The following is a 14,603-nucleotide window of genomic DNA, read 5'->3' on the forward strand; positions in this document are numbered from 1 at the left end:
ATTTGTACATTGCTTTTATAGCAAATTGATTTTGATTTAGGAACACATGTCACCAGAGATCAGTGAAATGTGCAAAGCAGAAGTAGGCCCTGTTAGGGTGTACGCAAACTCGATATGATCGACGTGATTGTGAATTGGTGAATGTGTCATAGAATATTAGAGGTATGAAAGAGTCACGTTGTAGCAAGAGCTATTGACCTGACGAATACAGTGTAATAAATGTCTGGCAATAATAGTGGTTGGGGAGTACTTGGGCAATATTAAAGAGATACAAATAACATCAATTAACATGGTCTCTTGGCATGACCGGCACCGTCCAAACCAGTAGCTACCACGCCTTGCTTTGGGATCACCATGCCAATCCCCCTCCATAACATCTCTGCGCGGAAGGTTCCTAGCATCTTCCGATGCTTAGACACCAAATGTACCATAATTGTTTGCACCTTGGAGCAACCCGCGTATGAAATTCTCACGTCGCCTTCGCTTTCGAGTATCTTGGTGCATAAATCGCATCGACAAATTGGGCAATGCCATTTTTTGCCATTCGTAAGTGTGTCTCTGTTTGGTGGATACTCGCTTGGTAAGTCAAGTGGACAATGTTAAGCGATTTTTTTTTTTGGGATTGTTTTCAAGCAAGAATTCCTTCGAAATAAATACAATAAAGAGAATGAAGATTGTCAAGTTCTTCAATGGATGACAGAGAGACAGAGAGAGGGAGGGAGAAACAAGTTCTGGGCAAAGTCCACCCATGCCACATTGTTCTTTTCATCGGGACTTATATCACACACATGCAGACAGGATATCATGAGATGAAAGCCCAGCCGAGTCGATATGGAGTTATGAACATCTGAAACCTGTACTACAAATAGTCTGGTGACTCTGGTCGTCATGATCGAACCTTGACAAAAAAAAAAAAAAAAAAAAAAAAAAAGGGACCGCTGGAGTACATGCACACCTCCTCGACGCTTACATAGATTTGGATTTCATTTATTTTCTCAAAAGAAATATGTCTGTCAAAATTGATATGCCACAATTTGGTTGCAACTGCCGTGTATACTCTAGGGTCTGGATGCTCTGGCGGCACTGCCTGGGATGACAGAAGGTTAATGTATAGATAGTGGGTCCCTTATCGATTGGCCCGCTCAGTGCCCATGTACGTACACTTACAGCTTAGCGCACAGGCCAACGAACCAGCTGTAGGCAGCCTGAGCTTTCGTCGCCTTACTGGGGGGCCAATCCACCGGTGGCAGCTCCATCATCACCCGTCACAAGCTCAACGTCAATACCAACCCAAACATTCACTTTCCCAAGCTCTTACCAACAGTCGCCCTTTTCAGCCTCGGACATTGAAACTCTCTGGGGACGTCATTGAACATCAAAGCGATCAGTACCGTCGACATTAATCACATCATCCACCATGGCGGACGCAGCTTTGAAGCCCGAGAAGGACTTCTCCAAAGAGGCTGACAAACAGATCCCCGAGGCTGAGAAGCTGGCCAAGGTATGCTTCCCATTGCAGCCTACCGCTGTCGCCATAATCGAAACAGTACTGACCCTAGTTTCAGAATGACCTCAACGCCGCTGTTGAGAAACTCACAGTACTGGAGAAGCAGACCCGACAGGTAAGCGCCAGCTCGCCCTGACTCCGCCACTGCCCGTCCAGGAGACTGATTCTCATCTTTACAGGCATCGGATCTCGCATCGACATCTCGAGTACTCATCGCAATATGCACACTATGCAAGGATGCCGGGAACTGGAGTCTGCTGAACGATCAAATCCTGATCCTCTCAAAGAAGCACAGTCAGCTCAAGCAAGCAGTCACCAAAATGGTCCAGACCGTCATGACCTTCCTTGACGACACCCCCAACCTCGAGATCAAGCTTTCCGTTATCGAGACCCTAAGAACAGTTACTGAAGGCAAGATCTTTGTCGAGGTGGAGCGCGCTCGCGTGACCAAGATTCTCTCCGATATCAAGAAGCAACAAGGCGATCTCAAGGCCGCCGCAGACATTCTCTGCGAACTTCAGGTCGAGACCTTTGGATCAATGGACAGACGAGAGAAGACTGAATTCATCCTCGCACAAGTGGCTCTCTGCATCGAGAACGACGACTGGACGCAGGCTGGCATTCTCAGCCGCAAGATCAGCACCAGATTCCTCGCCAGAAAACCCAAGAAGACCCCGGAGCAACTGGAGAAGGAGAAGAAGGCACGAGAGGAGAAGCTGAAGCGTGGTGAGGAGGTGCCTGAAGAGAAGGAGGATGACACGACCGATCTCAAGCTTCGCTACTACGAACAGCAAATCATCCTGGCCAAGCACGACGGCAAGTATCTCGACGTTTGCAAGCACTACAGACAGGTCTTGGACACTGAGGCGGTAGAGGAGGACCCCAAGAAGCTACTTCCTGTAAGTCTGACATTGCGCGCTCTACCAAGAACTCCAATTGACATTGCATCGCAGACCCTCCAAAGAATCATCTACTTTGTTATCCTCGCTCCTCACGATAATGAGCAGCACGATCTGTTGCAACGTATCTGCCGCGACCCCCGCAACGAGAAGATTGACGACGACAACAAGCTATTGAAGCACTTTACTGTACACGAGCTTATGCGCTGGCCCGAAATTGCCAAGCTCTACGGCCCTCACTTGTGCTCAACCGACATCTTTGACAACAAGCCGGGTTCAGGCAATGATAAGGCACACGAGCGATGGCAAGATTTGCGAAAGCGCGTCATTGAGCACAATGTCCGGGTCATTGCCAAGTACTATACCCGCATCGGTATGAAGCGCCTTACACAACTGCTGGATTTGACGGCAGAGGAGACGGAGAAGTACATCTCTGAGCTCGTCTGCTCAAAGACCATTTACGCACGTATCGACCGACCGGCTCAATTGGTCACTTTTGCCAAGCCCCGCGATGTGGATGACGTCTTGAATGAATGGAGCCACAATATGAAGGACCTGCTCGGACTTTTGGAGCGTGTTGATCATCTCATTACAAAGGAGGAGATGATGGCGCGGATCCAGCCCGGCGCCCAAGGCAAGGGTAGCAAAGACAAGAAGAGCAAGAAGATCAAGGCATAATTCAGGCTGCTTGTCACCCAGCGACCCAGGCATTAGGGAGTAATCACGAATGGGAAATGGGTATAATGATGGCGATTTGCAAGTCTGCTCATTGATTGCAGCGTGTATATTACCAGTAGATCATGGGACAAACACCCATGCCATAGAACTGGATTGCATCATCGTGAACCCTACGTTTTTCCAAGTGTTTCCACCGCAGATGACTTGAAAATCTGAAGCTCTTCCTCGGCGAGTATCCTGCGAAACCTACTGTAGTTTCAACGTGGAATTGTATCAATGTTCTGATTCATGGTTGTATTGATAATCAATCCACCTCCGGCGCCGATGACTGGTGGAGCCGGTATTCAAGACCTTTACGAATCGGGCTCGCCGGGGAAATCGCCTCACGGCCGAATCTGGGGCTGTTTGGAACAGAATAATCCAACATTACTCATCTCACATGATTACAATTTCTCCTTCTTCATGTTACTCTTTCAAAGCACATTTCGTCGCTCATTTTCATCGTCCCATTCACTTATTCGCTTCAGATTCCCTTCAGCGCTGAATTACTGCACTAGCCAGATGTCGGCCCCTGTTCAGAATGGCAGCGCGAAAGGCGCAGCCAAGCCAACGGACAAGAAGGAACTCAAGATCTTGATGCTTCACGGTAAGATAAGTACTCAACGCAAAACTCAGGGATGATATAACTGCACGTGACATTTCACATTTCAAGTTTATCATTACTTGCGCAGTCTTTTATCGTAATCATTTAATCCTCTCGTTCCAACACTAGGCCCCATCTCGCGAACTGATTACCAAGCTGCTACGAAATAGAATGGTACACTCTTGAATTGCTAACTCTCATGTGCTAGGTTACACACAATCTGGCCCCCTGTTCCGCAACAAGACGGGAGCCCTAAACAAACTTCTGACCAAGGCGCTGGGCCCGGGTTCTCTCAACTTGCAGCCTAAACTCATCTACCCCACGGGCCCGCATCGCCTCAAGCCGTCTGATATCCCGGGCTACCAGCCGCCCGAGGGCAAGTCCCTCGAGGACATGGACGAGGAGCAGACGGACAACTGGGGCTGGTTCCGCCGCGATGAGGCCACGGGGTCGTACCGCGGGTTCGACGACGGCATGCACCGCGTCGCCGAGACCATCAAGGAAAATGGCGGCGTCGACGGCGTCATTGGTTTCTCCCAGGGCGGCGCCATGGCCGCGCTCGTGGCCGCGGCCCTCGAGGCAGAGGCGCGACCTATTCCGCAGGCTCTGGCGGCCGAGGACTCGTGGGCCACCAAACTGCGCGAGGCCAACGGCGGCCAGGCTCTGCGTTTTGCCGTTGTCTACTCGGGCTTTGTGGCCCGTGACGAGGACCTCGAGTGGATGTACGAGGGTGGCGGATCCGGTGCCGAGGCTGGCATTCAGACCCCCACGCTGCACTTTATCGGCGGCCTCGACACCGTAGTGGACGAGGACCGGAGCCGTGGTCTTGCCGAAAAGTGTCGGCAAGATCGGACAAGAGTCATTGTGCATCCCGGCGGTCACTACGTGCCTGTCTCCAAAGAGTGGACGGCGGCGCTGGTCATGTGGCTGCGAGAGGTTCTTCAGGAGCAGACCAAGAGCACTACTGATACGGAGAAGTTGTAGAATAGGCAGATCATGAATGGTGCCAAAAGGCATGTCTTGGACTGTCACGAAGATTCTTGATAGCTAGATTACCATCGCGCGCTGCAGAGTCGTTGCCTACGGAAAGAGCTGCCAGGTCACAATATGACATATAGATATAGACGTTAGTAGACTCGATAGGCATTTACCTCGAGGAATCAACCAAGCCGATTCTCAAGAACGTCATGCCAGCATTACACCAATATATCATTGCCTCGATAGATTTTGTGAACCTAAATTAGTTTCACCCATTGGTTGGTTTTGTAATCGTCGTTCCTAGGCTGACTTGATCTAAGTCATAGTGACCTGAAAGACATGAAAGCCGTATCCTGGAAAAGCATTTCGTGTCCGGCAGTCCGAGTCAATTAGAGAGAAAGGCCCGATGGAAGAGTATTCATTCATAGCCCATGCGCACGTCAAGTCATCAGATCGCCCAACGAGCGGTCGGCTATAGAGCCTGCAGGTTGGCTGAACGAGGTAGTATGTCGAGTATGCTTGCAATCCTCAATTCAATAGACTGCCTCTATGGTACAGATCGGCCTCGGTATGGCGTCGGGATCTCATCTCTCTATGATGCATGCTCTTGTCGCAAATGCCTTCTCATCGTCCAGCACAATCCCCCATCGTGGTTTTTTGTCTTCCCAAGAGAGATATTTAGTGAGCAGCCTTGCCGGCGTTGGGGTTGCGGGGGTCGTTCTTCCACTCGTCGCCTGGTGATCTCCTGGTTAGTAGACGCAATTGGTTTCGTGGTGCGACGGAACAGTTCATACTCTTCATCATGGCGTTCTGGGCGCTGTTAACTCCGTACAGGATGACGAGGCCTATATTGTTGGTTAGTTTCGTTTATCCTCCAAACCAATTGATCCACCAGATCAGATCCGCGAGAATATCGTCGTACCGGCAGCGAAGAAAGGAGCCAGAGGCTTCACTATATTCGAGGTTAGTAATTGCGCAAGGAACAGTGACTGCCGGAGCAACAGGCAAAGACAATTGACATACGGACTGGCGTCGGGAACTTCTTGAGGGGGGTGACACCGAACCAAGACATGATGACGGGCGGGATAGATACTCGGGGGTGAGTCGGAGATGTGATGTGAGTGGTTCGAATTGAAGGTTGTTCGATTCGGAAGATGCAGAAAAGCCGCGATTGATGCGTTGAGTCCAAAGCTCTGCTTAGCGCTAGCGAGGCTGGACCCGGAATTAATCTGGATGCCTTGAAATCGAGGCGCTACTCAGATAGCCGAAGAGAACCCGCTAATGCCGTAGAATCCAGTTAGATGGGTAAACCTCAATAAGTGCAACTCCTCGCGTCCATGACATCACGCATTCCACCGGCTCAAGTTCTCCATAAAAATAACATGGACAGGCACAACACAGCTGCTGGAGCTGCTGGACCGGGCCCCCCTTCGCCCCAGACGGGTAAACTTCCAGGTGCTGAATGCGGAGAGAGCTACGGCTTAGTGAACTCGTTATACCCATTCCCTGAGCTGCCAATTGCCAATCCAATCCACAAAGCTCAAGGTCCAGCCCCAAAAGTGCGGGGGACAAGCATCCATACGACCAGATCAACCATTGATAAACATCATTTCCCCTTTTCGTTTGCTTTCAATATTTGCGAATTTTTTGTATGGTCGTATTTGTAACTGCATAAGGTATCCTGTCGTTCGATCCAGAGTCCACCAGTCTGCAAGTTGGCGGGACTAAACTCACTAAACGTACCATTATACGTTGACCCGAAACGGGAAACACCACTACTTGTACCTACATTCGCGTCCGCTGAGACAAACGCAGCGAGCTTCTTCCTTCTCTCCGCACCTCCCAAAAACACCAAATTCACACATCCCAAGGTCCTCGGAGCTGGGACTTTGCAGACAACGCGGTCAAGCTTCTGAATCTATTTCATTCCGCTGATTGAGTATTTGAAGCTGTCTGTCTCTACTACAACCCATCTTCACCCATTACGTCACTGTAACCAACAACAGTCACAATGTTGACTCGAAGCTTTGCCCGCGCGGCTGTCGCTGCACCACGCTCCCTACGAGCTTTCAGCGTCTCTGCTGCTCAGCATAAGGTTCCTTCCATGTCAGATATTACCCTCGACCAGGTCGAGTCGTTCAATGCCAAGCAGAAGGTTTTCCGCGAGAAGCTGGTCAAGATGGAGCAGGAAAAGGAAGAGAGTACGTTCAATTTATCTTCTGACTCATCATCAGCTCAATATGAGGGGGACGCTGAGCAAGGCGCCCTCCTTCAAACGTCTCAAGGTCTTGGCTCATTAAGCATTGCACCCACAGGACGTCAAGCCGAAGCCCGCGAGAAAGCCGCCCAGAAAGAACCCCATCGACCCGAGGGCATGCTCACAAACCTGATCTACGGCACCAAGGAGGGTCGCGAGCTCGACGCCCAGCTCGAAGCTTCCTTCTCGGCTGTCCTTGCGAGAGGCAAATATGTCCACTCCATCGTCTTTCACGAAGTCGAGCCCGACAAGGTGGATGAGTATGTCGAGCTCGTTGGGAAGTGGTACCCGCGCATGGCATCTATCGAGGAGAATAAGGTCCACCTCGTGGGCAGCTGGCGCACCGACGTTGGCGACTGCGATACCTTTGTTCACATTTGGGAGTACCAGCGATACCAGGGCTACCACCAGTCCCTGCATTCCATCTCGAGACACCCCGACTTTCCCGAGTTTGACAGAAAGCTCAGGAAGTTGATCAAGAGCAAGAAAACCTCCATCATGCAGGAATTCAGCTTCTGGCCCACTACCTCGCCCCGCCAGCTTGGTGGCGTTTTTGAGCTCAGGTCGTACACTCTACACCCGGGTAACCTGCTGGACTGGGAGACGCACTGGCGCAAGGGCTTGAAGGCCCGTAGAGAAGTCATGGAAGGTGTTGGAGCTTGGTTCGTACAGATTGGCGATCTCAACACTGTTCACCACCTGTGGCAATTCGCCAACCTTGAGGAACGTAAGAGACGTCGCGAGCAGAGCTGGGGACAAGAGGGTTGGGCCGACACGGTCCACAAGACTGTGCCTCTTATTCAGGGCATGAAGTCGAGAATCTTGACCCCCATGCCATGGTCTCCCGTGGCATAAACATGGTCTTGCAATCCCATGGAAACGGACTCGTTACGCAAATTTAGGCTGGCATGGAATCAGTCAATCAGGGTTCATGTGAAGTGTAACAACCACAGTACTATTGTTCATTCGGAAGAGAAACAAGTTGGGGCGAATAGTGTCACTGCTTTGTACTAGGATTGAGGTATTTCGACCGGAAAGGTATCATCACCTAAAGGCGGTTTGCATCCGCCTCGTTTTACGGGGAAAAAATAATTGCTTTGTCACGTCACAAGGATCCGCATGTGAACCGCCGTGAAAATGATTTGGATGATTCTTTGACCAAAAGTGATATTATTTTTTCAACTTAAACAAGGTGAACATTCTCTAATACTCATGAGCCATGCCAATATCTCGTCTCCCACGTCATTTTCGAAACCATGCCTTGGGTGGGCAGCATATACAGGCTGCTGCAATCTCTCCACTCCAAGAATGAAGCCTTTGCCGCCCTGGTTCTTGAGATACACCAACCTGTACGCCGGAAGCAATCCTCCGCGACTGCTCTGAAATTATTTCACTATATCCTTGCAGTGACATTTGCTCGTCCCCAATGCGTATTGCAGCTTCAATAAGAGCACTCTAGGCCCCGATATCTATGTCCTCGCCCATGACGACGGCCAAATTCATCCTCGCAAGTGTCAAAGTGTGGCTCAGGGCACTAAGCTTGGAGCTGAGACTCATGAGGCTCGGGTCTGCACTCTCAACTCTGACTTTTTCTCGCACAAAGACCTGTGTCTCGGTGCCTCGACCTTTGCCCATGCCGCCACCGTGGCCACCGCTTCGGGTGCGGTGGAGATTGCCTCGAATCGAGCCTGATGCCGTGATGGGCGACTGCTCATCCGCACCCTCGGGACAAAAGGCAAAGACTCGGTCTGCCTCGTCGTGCTCCAAGCGCCGGGCTGTGCCGATTGCCAGTGCAAACTTGGTGCCAAACGCCACGGGGGCATCCGCAGGCTCTAGCGCTCGTAGAAACAGAACAAGCGAGGCATCTTGCAGAGTCAGGTAAAAGCTGAGATTGGCGGGTAGTGGAGGGTTGAAGCACGACGGTGGGACGGACGAGCTGGTCCATGCCGTATCCTGTATAGTATTCGTTGGCTGATCAGTCAACTGAGGACCCTTCAGCAGAGCTTGCGATTCGGCAAGGTATTCGGCCAGCAGACGGAGCTGCGAGGACAAGAATTTCGGATCGCTAGCATCACCACGGTTTCCACCCGCCTTGTCTCGCGAGGACTCTGTTACAATAAAGGACAAGATATCCACCGACTGGGTCAGCAGCGTGTTGAGCGTCGTGAGCTCAGGTATATGGATCGGGCTGGCCGGGTCGAGCATCAAGGTCTGCTGCGGTATGGTCTTTAGGCGCAGCTGGATGCTGCCCTTGACGAGGCGAGTGCCCACCCGCGTGACATGACCCTTGATGGCTTCGTGCCGCGGTGTGCTGACCACGAGGGTGCTACCGGGGTCGATTGGCGCCAGAAGAGCATAAGTCTCCTCGAGGGACGACTTGAGCATCTTTAGGGTAGACTGGAGTTCTGATAGAAGCCATGTAAGCTCGCGCGCCTGGACAGACGGGATTAGTCGGGTGGCTTGTCTGGGATAGATGGGAACGAGGAGCCAGTCGTCTTCTTCTCCTTCATGTTGCCATGAATCTTTCAGACAGGAGGAGGCTGGTGGAAGTGACAGAGATTGTGCCATGTTTACTTTGCGACTCAAGACAACTCGTATATCCCATGAGCTGAGCATCGACCTACAAGAGTGGCATCCTCCTCGATTTTAAGCTGCGCCGGCGCAACTGGAGGCCAGATCTCGACAGACATGGCGATGCTATGTTGGTATGCCTACTTTGCAAGATTAATAGTTCTGCCTAACGAGGCACCGGGATATTATGAGCTCATAGCTTCTGCTGATAAATGTGTGCAAACATGGAAAGAATGGATGTTGCTTCGTGTAAAGCCACGGGGCAGAACAAAGCTGGCTGGCGTCGTCACTTGGTGGGGAGCTCAGCGAGAGCTTCAGGCAGCCGATAGAGGGTTATCCGCTAAGCTTTTAGTGTTGCCAGTGCCCCTGGTTAGCGGAATGGTCCCCGCTGTTACCCCACGTCACTTTTTCTGAGATTTTGGTGGTCGCATCGCATTGAACGTTTGGCCATTGAGGTTTTGATGAACAAGTTGAAATACAATCACCACTTTCGAGGCAGACCGGGCTCTGAGCATATATCCGATCGTGTTGCAAATACTTCCTTACCCTAGGCATCAATCAATGAGCAAATGCTAAAACTTTTCTCCTGACAAACCCGTCATAATCAAGCTCGGCAACGCAAAGACACGAGATTCTCACAATCATGGCATCGTCCAAAGCGCATCCAGCACAAACCAAACAGCACATTAAGAAGCTACCGCCGATACCAAAAGGTGTGTATACTACTAGAATCATTTCCAATTCATCTCACGTTGTGTCCCAGGCCAAACTGTTCAACGTGGCGCCTTGCCTCGTCGCGACCCTTCGACGCACGCTGCGCACCTCATCTACGTCAACTCACGCTCGCCTTTCCGCTCCGTCACCACGAGGGTACGCAAACAGCTCAACAAGTCACTGCGAACAGCATCCACACACACACCACAGTCCCTGACCAATACCGTCGCAGGTAAAGGTCATCTCGGCCCGCTGTCGAGCCGGATACAAGCGTTGCACAAGGGACCCGAGGACGGTATTGCCCTGGATCAAGCACGTCAGGTCGTTGTGATTGGCACCGGAAAGGCCATAGAAAAGGTGGTGAATGTTGCCGCCTTCTTCCAGGGCCAAGGAGATGTCGAGGTCAGGCTACAGACTGGCAGTCTAGGCGCCGTGGACGACGTGGTCCCCGAGGAGGAAGAGGAGAATGGACTCGGGGCTGGCGTAGGAGAGAGGGAGCGTATGGTCAGCTGTCTAAGAGCGGTGATCAAGTTGAGGTGAACATATCGAGGTGTTTAAAGTGCACTCCGAGGAAGAGATGTTTGTCATACGGTATGACATGATAGGTTTGGCGTTTGGTCTACGTGATACCCAGGTTTTGGTTTTGCAAAAAGCATATGGAAAATATACGGTTTGCTCACTTTGATTTTTCGACTTGCCGAGAAGCATCAGTCTCCCCATCGATATTTGTGAACTAGGTGGACTCCAACGGGAATACAAAATCCAGAGACTTGCACTTTGCTGCATGGTACATTATCAGTCAAGTCTGCGCTTCTTCGTTTCAATTACAGTCTATCTGTAAGCCGTGAATGAGCAGGCCAAGTATCACGTATAGACTGGCTCATGGCATGTTGCTGTACAAAGAGCGAGACCCGGATAATGCCGAAATCGTATAACTTGCATGTCAGATTATAGTCTCCATCTGAATGTTTGGAGATTTTCAGATACTGGTACTAAAAGCTCTAACGCAATTGCTCTTCACCAGTACTTCATCAACCAAAAGATACACACTCGCATCATGGAAATCGTCAACCTCAGTGGTATCGGTCTTTCCCAAGATGACTGTCGCAAAGCTGCCCCCTGGATGGCAGAAGCCTTTGCCCGAGCTCGTGAGCCAATGTATCTCTATGCCCGTCAAGGACGCAATTTCGACTAATTCTGCTCGGTACAGCCGCCACACCAGCTTTAACCATATTCTTTGGCGCAGCTCCCTACGAGTCCAATGTGGAGATGCACGAGAGGTTCTGGTCCTCCCACTTGAACCGTGTTGCCAAGTCGGGTTCCCTGATTGGAGCTCGGGAGAATGGCGAGTGGCTTGGCTTTCGTGCCTTTTTTGAGCCTGGGAAATCACGTTTGCCTTATGTGACAGACTTTGTAGACTTTCTCTCATGCACGACACGCAAAGGAATCCAACGGCTAATGACTAAGACAGAGGCTGCCCGAAAACGAGGACTGGGATCGCTTCCTCGAATTGACAGGCGAGGCAGACTACATGGCACGGGTCAGGGAATGGGGAGAAAAGACCAGTCACACTAATGATGAATTTGGCTTGACGCCTGGTGACTATTACACAACTTCCATCATTGTAGTAAAGTACGTGTTGTGATGTGGATTTCATGGTCATATCTGCTAAACCAACAACAGCCCAGCGCGTCAGAGGGAAGGGATCGGTCGAGCTTTGGATAACTACACGCAGAAAGTTGTGAGTGATCATAAACACAGGATTACATATGCCAGGCGGTTTTCATTTTCTTGCTCACTAACATGTATCTGAAGGCTCGCGAAGCAAAAAGGCCACTCCATGTCCGCATACATGAGTACATTGTGGGCAAACACCATGGCCTTCTCCATTGTCCAATAATGCTGACTCTCGCATGTACAGCTGCCATTCTATCTCGCACAAGGATATACTTTGACTGCGACGCCTTCATATTCTCTTGGAACCTCGGGTGACTTCAAGGTACATTTCTTGATGTGTCACTTTGGTGTTTAGGGAATGAAGGACACCCAGGGACTTGAGTTACAAGACCATCGGCCAGCATTCACTAAAGTCCAACGTGCATCTAGGCGCCCATCTATTTCTAGGACACTTGGATAGCATGGCTCTGGACATAGATGCTGGCATGTTTGCAAGTGCCAAGTGGTTATAAACCATGCCTATCGCCCCGTGTCCACCAATCAATCTACAGCCTCTTTCAAATTGGTGAGAAGCATATATCCGTACGCTCTAGTCATTGCAAAAAGCAGTAATTATTGAACAAATCCCCATGGCCATGCAAGGGGGCAGTCTGGTGTGATTTCGGCAGACATGCATGCATGTAGCAAACAAATTGAGCTCGTAAAACATATGATCAATCTGTGTTATCTAGTGCACATTGAGTTTCGCCGGCCAAAGCCAAAACAGAGACATATTATCCAAGGTGGATTACGGGCCCAGCATATACTCATTCGATGAGAAACAACCAGAATCGATCTAGATTGAGCAGATGCTAGCGATCTTGACGTCTTGATTGAGACAAGTGGATACAAAAGTCAATGATCTCACCAAAATCCTACAATGTTGCTAGTGCGGCTGGCGGCTTGGTCGGATGTTGGCCTGGCCTATGATCCCTTGCGTCGGGACCAGTAGACTGTTGGACTCGGATTTATTATATTCTTATAACTTTGTTGCTTTCTTTGTCCGTTTTGACTTGATGCTACAGAAAGAAAGATTTATACATTTGACGGGAATATAACTGACATTCTTGCTGTCTTTAATTTTGCGTGTTCCTCACATCTGGCTCGGTTTCCGCCAATATCAAAGATGTCATCGATAGAGGCAGTGCCTCTCGAGGGCCGCCACGGACCACTAGAGCTTCTTCGCAAACTTCCCTTTACAGAAAAATCGAGCAATAAACCGCCTTTACTTTTTCTCCATGGAGCCAAATGTTCAGCGCATGATTATATGAATTTTCTGCCTTATTTTGCTGCTCATGGATACCCAGCGTATGCCCTGTCAATCCGCGGACATGGCGCCTCATGGTCACAGAGCCGGCTAAGGAAGATTCTCTTCACGACTCTCTTCAGCTGGGCACATGATACCCAATCTGCTCTAAACTTGATCGTCGCACATCACCATAATAGTCCACCTCCTGTTCTCGTCGGCCATTCACTCGGTGGTGGTGCGCTGCAATTCATGTTGTCGCATGGTCTGCTGCATATAGGAAGAGACAATGCAAATGGCCAAATCCCAGGGCTCATTCTTCTCGGTTCTGTACCGCTATACGGTGGCGGACAGGAGATTATAGGGAATATCAAGCAAGTGGAAGCTCCCAGTGGGTATCCGCACATATGGAGTGATCGGGGCCTGGTCTCGACGCCGAAACAGGTCAGACAATTATTCTTTACGCAAGAGGCGGAAGAGGAAGCAATCCACGAATGGATACACATGTGCAGAACAGAGTTGGAGAGCGCCATGGCGGGCCTGTTCATCTGCTTTCCCCTCGGCGAGGCCGGCAAGGTCTTGAATGCCCTTGCAGGCGTCGGCACGCCTACCAAGACGAGAAAAGTCTTGTGCGTTGCCGGTGTGGAGGACAAGCTGGTTCCTCCCGCCATGGTACTGAGGAATTCTGGTCTTTACGCAGCTGCTGCAACGCATCTGGAGCTAGATAAAGAGGCCTGCATGGTGGTGACTGTCAATGACTGTGCTCACCATTTAATGATGGATCTGGGGTGGGAACACTGTGCTCAAGTGATGTTGAAATGGCTTGAAGGAGATCAATTATAGATCATATGAGACTAATGATTCATGGTATTTATATAGAGGTAGAGGAAAGCGTCAGCGTTCTGTGGGAGTAAAGATACTCTTCACTGCTTGTTCAAGAGGCACTATTTCTGGCATTAGCGAAGTTGTTACAACGATGTATTTACAGAAGGTCTGGGTCTTTGTCATATTCACATCAAATCTAGGACTACTCGTGCTTGCTCATTACGACTCTCGAGAAGTCACAAGATCTTTCTTCATGTACAGCAGCGTCGAGCTCCACTTCTTTCCAGTCGAGTCTACATCGAACACACCATTCTTGACGACATCATAGATGATATAGCCGCGACGCTGGTACCAATCTACAATTGTCACCTGTGCACTTTGAGAGGCCGGTCGCGATAAGAAGAGGAATATAGGATGTTCATGATACCTTGGGCACTGGTCGACGAAGCGCAACCATTCGAGGACTGTCAATAGATGTGTCTTCGTTGGATAAAGTGTCGAGCGTAATGACTTTGGCATTGTGAACTTGCACAGCAGTCCTGTAACTCAAATCAGCTGCTGATGAAAGT

The 14,603-nt window shown here is 50.2% G+C and overlaps 7 protein-coding genes across 7 annotated transcripts; 5 read left to right on the top strand and 2 right to left on the bottom strand.

Moving 5' to 3' along the window:
* Nucleotides 1-1,417: 1,417 nt before the first annotated feature.
* PFICI_13840 (uncharacterized protein) lies at nt 1,418-3,084 on the top strand (the record flags this gene model as incomplete). Its single annotated transcript, XM_007842421.1, has 4 exons — nt 1,418-1,501; nt 1,566-1,622; nt 1,687-2,406; nt 2,461-3,084. The coding sequence occupies 4 exons, from the start codon at nt 1,418-1,420 to the stop codon at nt 3,082-3,084; spliced, it is 1,485 nt and encodes a 494-aa protein (XP_007840612.1).
* A 561-nt stretch (nt 3,085-3,645) lies between these two features.
* PFICI_13841 (uncharacterized protein) lies at nt 3,646-4,711 on the top strand (the record flags this gene model as incomplete). Its single annotated transcript, XM_007842422.1, has 2 exons — nt 3,646-3,730; nt 3,936-4,711. The coding sequence occupies 2 exons, from the start codon at nt 3,646-3,648 to the stop codon at nt 4,709-4,711; spliced, it is 861 nt and encodes a 286-aa protein (XP_007840613.1).
* A 672-nt stretch (nt 4,712-5,383) lies between these two features.
* On the bottom strand, nt 5,384-5,777 carry PFICI_13842 (uncharacterized protein; the record flags this gene model as incomplete). The annotated part of the gene is made up of 3 exons (XM_007842423.1): nt 5,384-5,550; nt 5,628-5,657; nt 5,729-5,777. 3 exons carry the CDS (start codon nt 5,775-5,777, stop codon nt 5,384-5,386), a joined length of 246 nt encoding a protein of 81 aa, XP_007840614.1.
* Nucleotides 5,778-6,716: 939 nt separating this feature from the next.
* PFICI_13843 (uncharacterized protein) lies at nt 6,717-7,817 on the top strand (the record flags this gene model as incomplete). Its single annotated transcript, XM_007842424.1, has 1 exon — nt 6,717-7,817. One exon carries the CDS (start codon nt 6,717-6,719, stop codon nt 7,815-7,817), a length of 1,101 nt encoding a protein of 366 aa, XP_007840615.1.
* A 600-nt stretch (nt 7,818-8,417) lies between these two features.
* PFICI_13844 (uncharacterized protein) lies at nt 8,418-9,530 on the bottom strand (the record flags this gene model as incomplete). Its single annotated transcript, XM_007842425.1, has 1 exon — nt 8,418-9,530. The coding sequence occupies one exon, from the start codon at nt 9,528-9,530 to the stop codon at nt 8,418-8,420; it is 1,113 nt and encodes a 370-aa protein (XP_007840616.1).
* A 646-nt stretch (nt 9,531-10,176) lies between these two features.
* On the top strand, nt 10,177-12,279 carry PFICI_13845 (uncharacterized protein; the record flags this gene model as incomplete). The annotated part of the gene is made up of 7 exons (XM_007842426.1): nt 10,177-10,246; nt 10,297-10,783; nt 11,247-11,395; nt 11,458-11,660; nt 11,719-11,879; nt 11,931-11,988; nt 12,169-12,279. 7 exons carry the CDS (start codon nt 10,177-10,179, stop codon nt 12,277-12,279), a joined length of 1,239 nt encoding a protein of 412 aa, XP_007840617.1.
* An 810-nt stretch (nt 12,280-13,089) lies between these two features.
* Nucleotides 13,090-14,052, top strand: PFICI_13846 (uncharacterized protein; the record flags this gene model as incomplete). Its single annotated transcript, XM_007842427.1, has 1 exon — nt 13,090-14,052. The coding sequence occupies one exon, from the start codon at nt 13,090-13,092 to the stop codon at nt 14,050-14,052; it is 963 nt and encodes a 320-aa protein (XP_007840618.1).
* Nucleotides 14,053-14,603: the final 551 nt, after the last annotated feature.

This window comes from Pestalotiopsis fici (genome assembly GCF_000516985.1).
Source record: "Pestalotiopsis fici W106-1 unplaced genomic scaffold PFICI_Scf_12, whole genome shotgun sequence".
NCBI lineage: Eukaryota > Fungi > Ascomycota > Sordariomycetes > Amphisphaeriales > Sporocadaceae > Pestalotiopsis > Pestalotiopsis fici.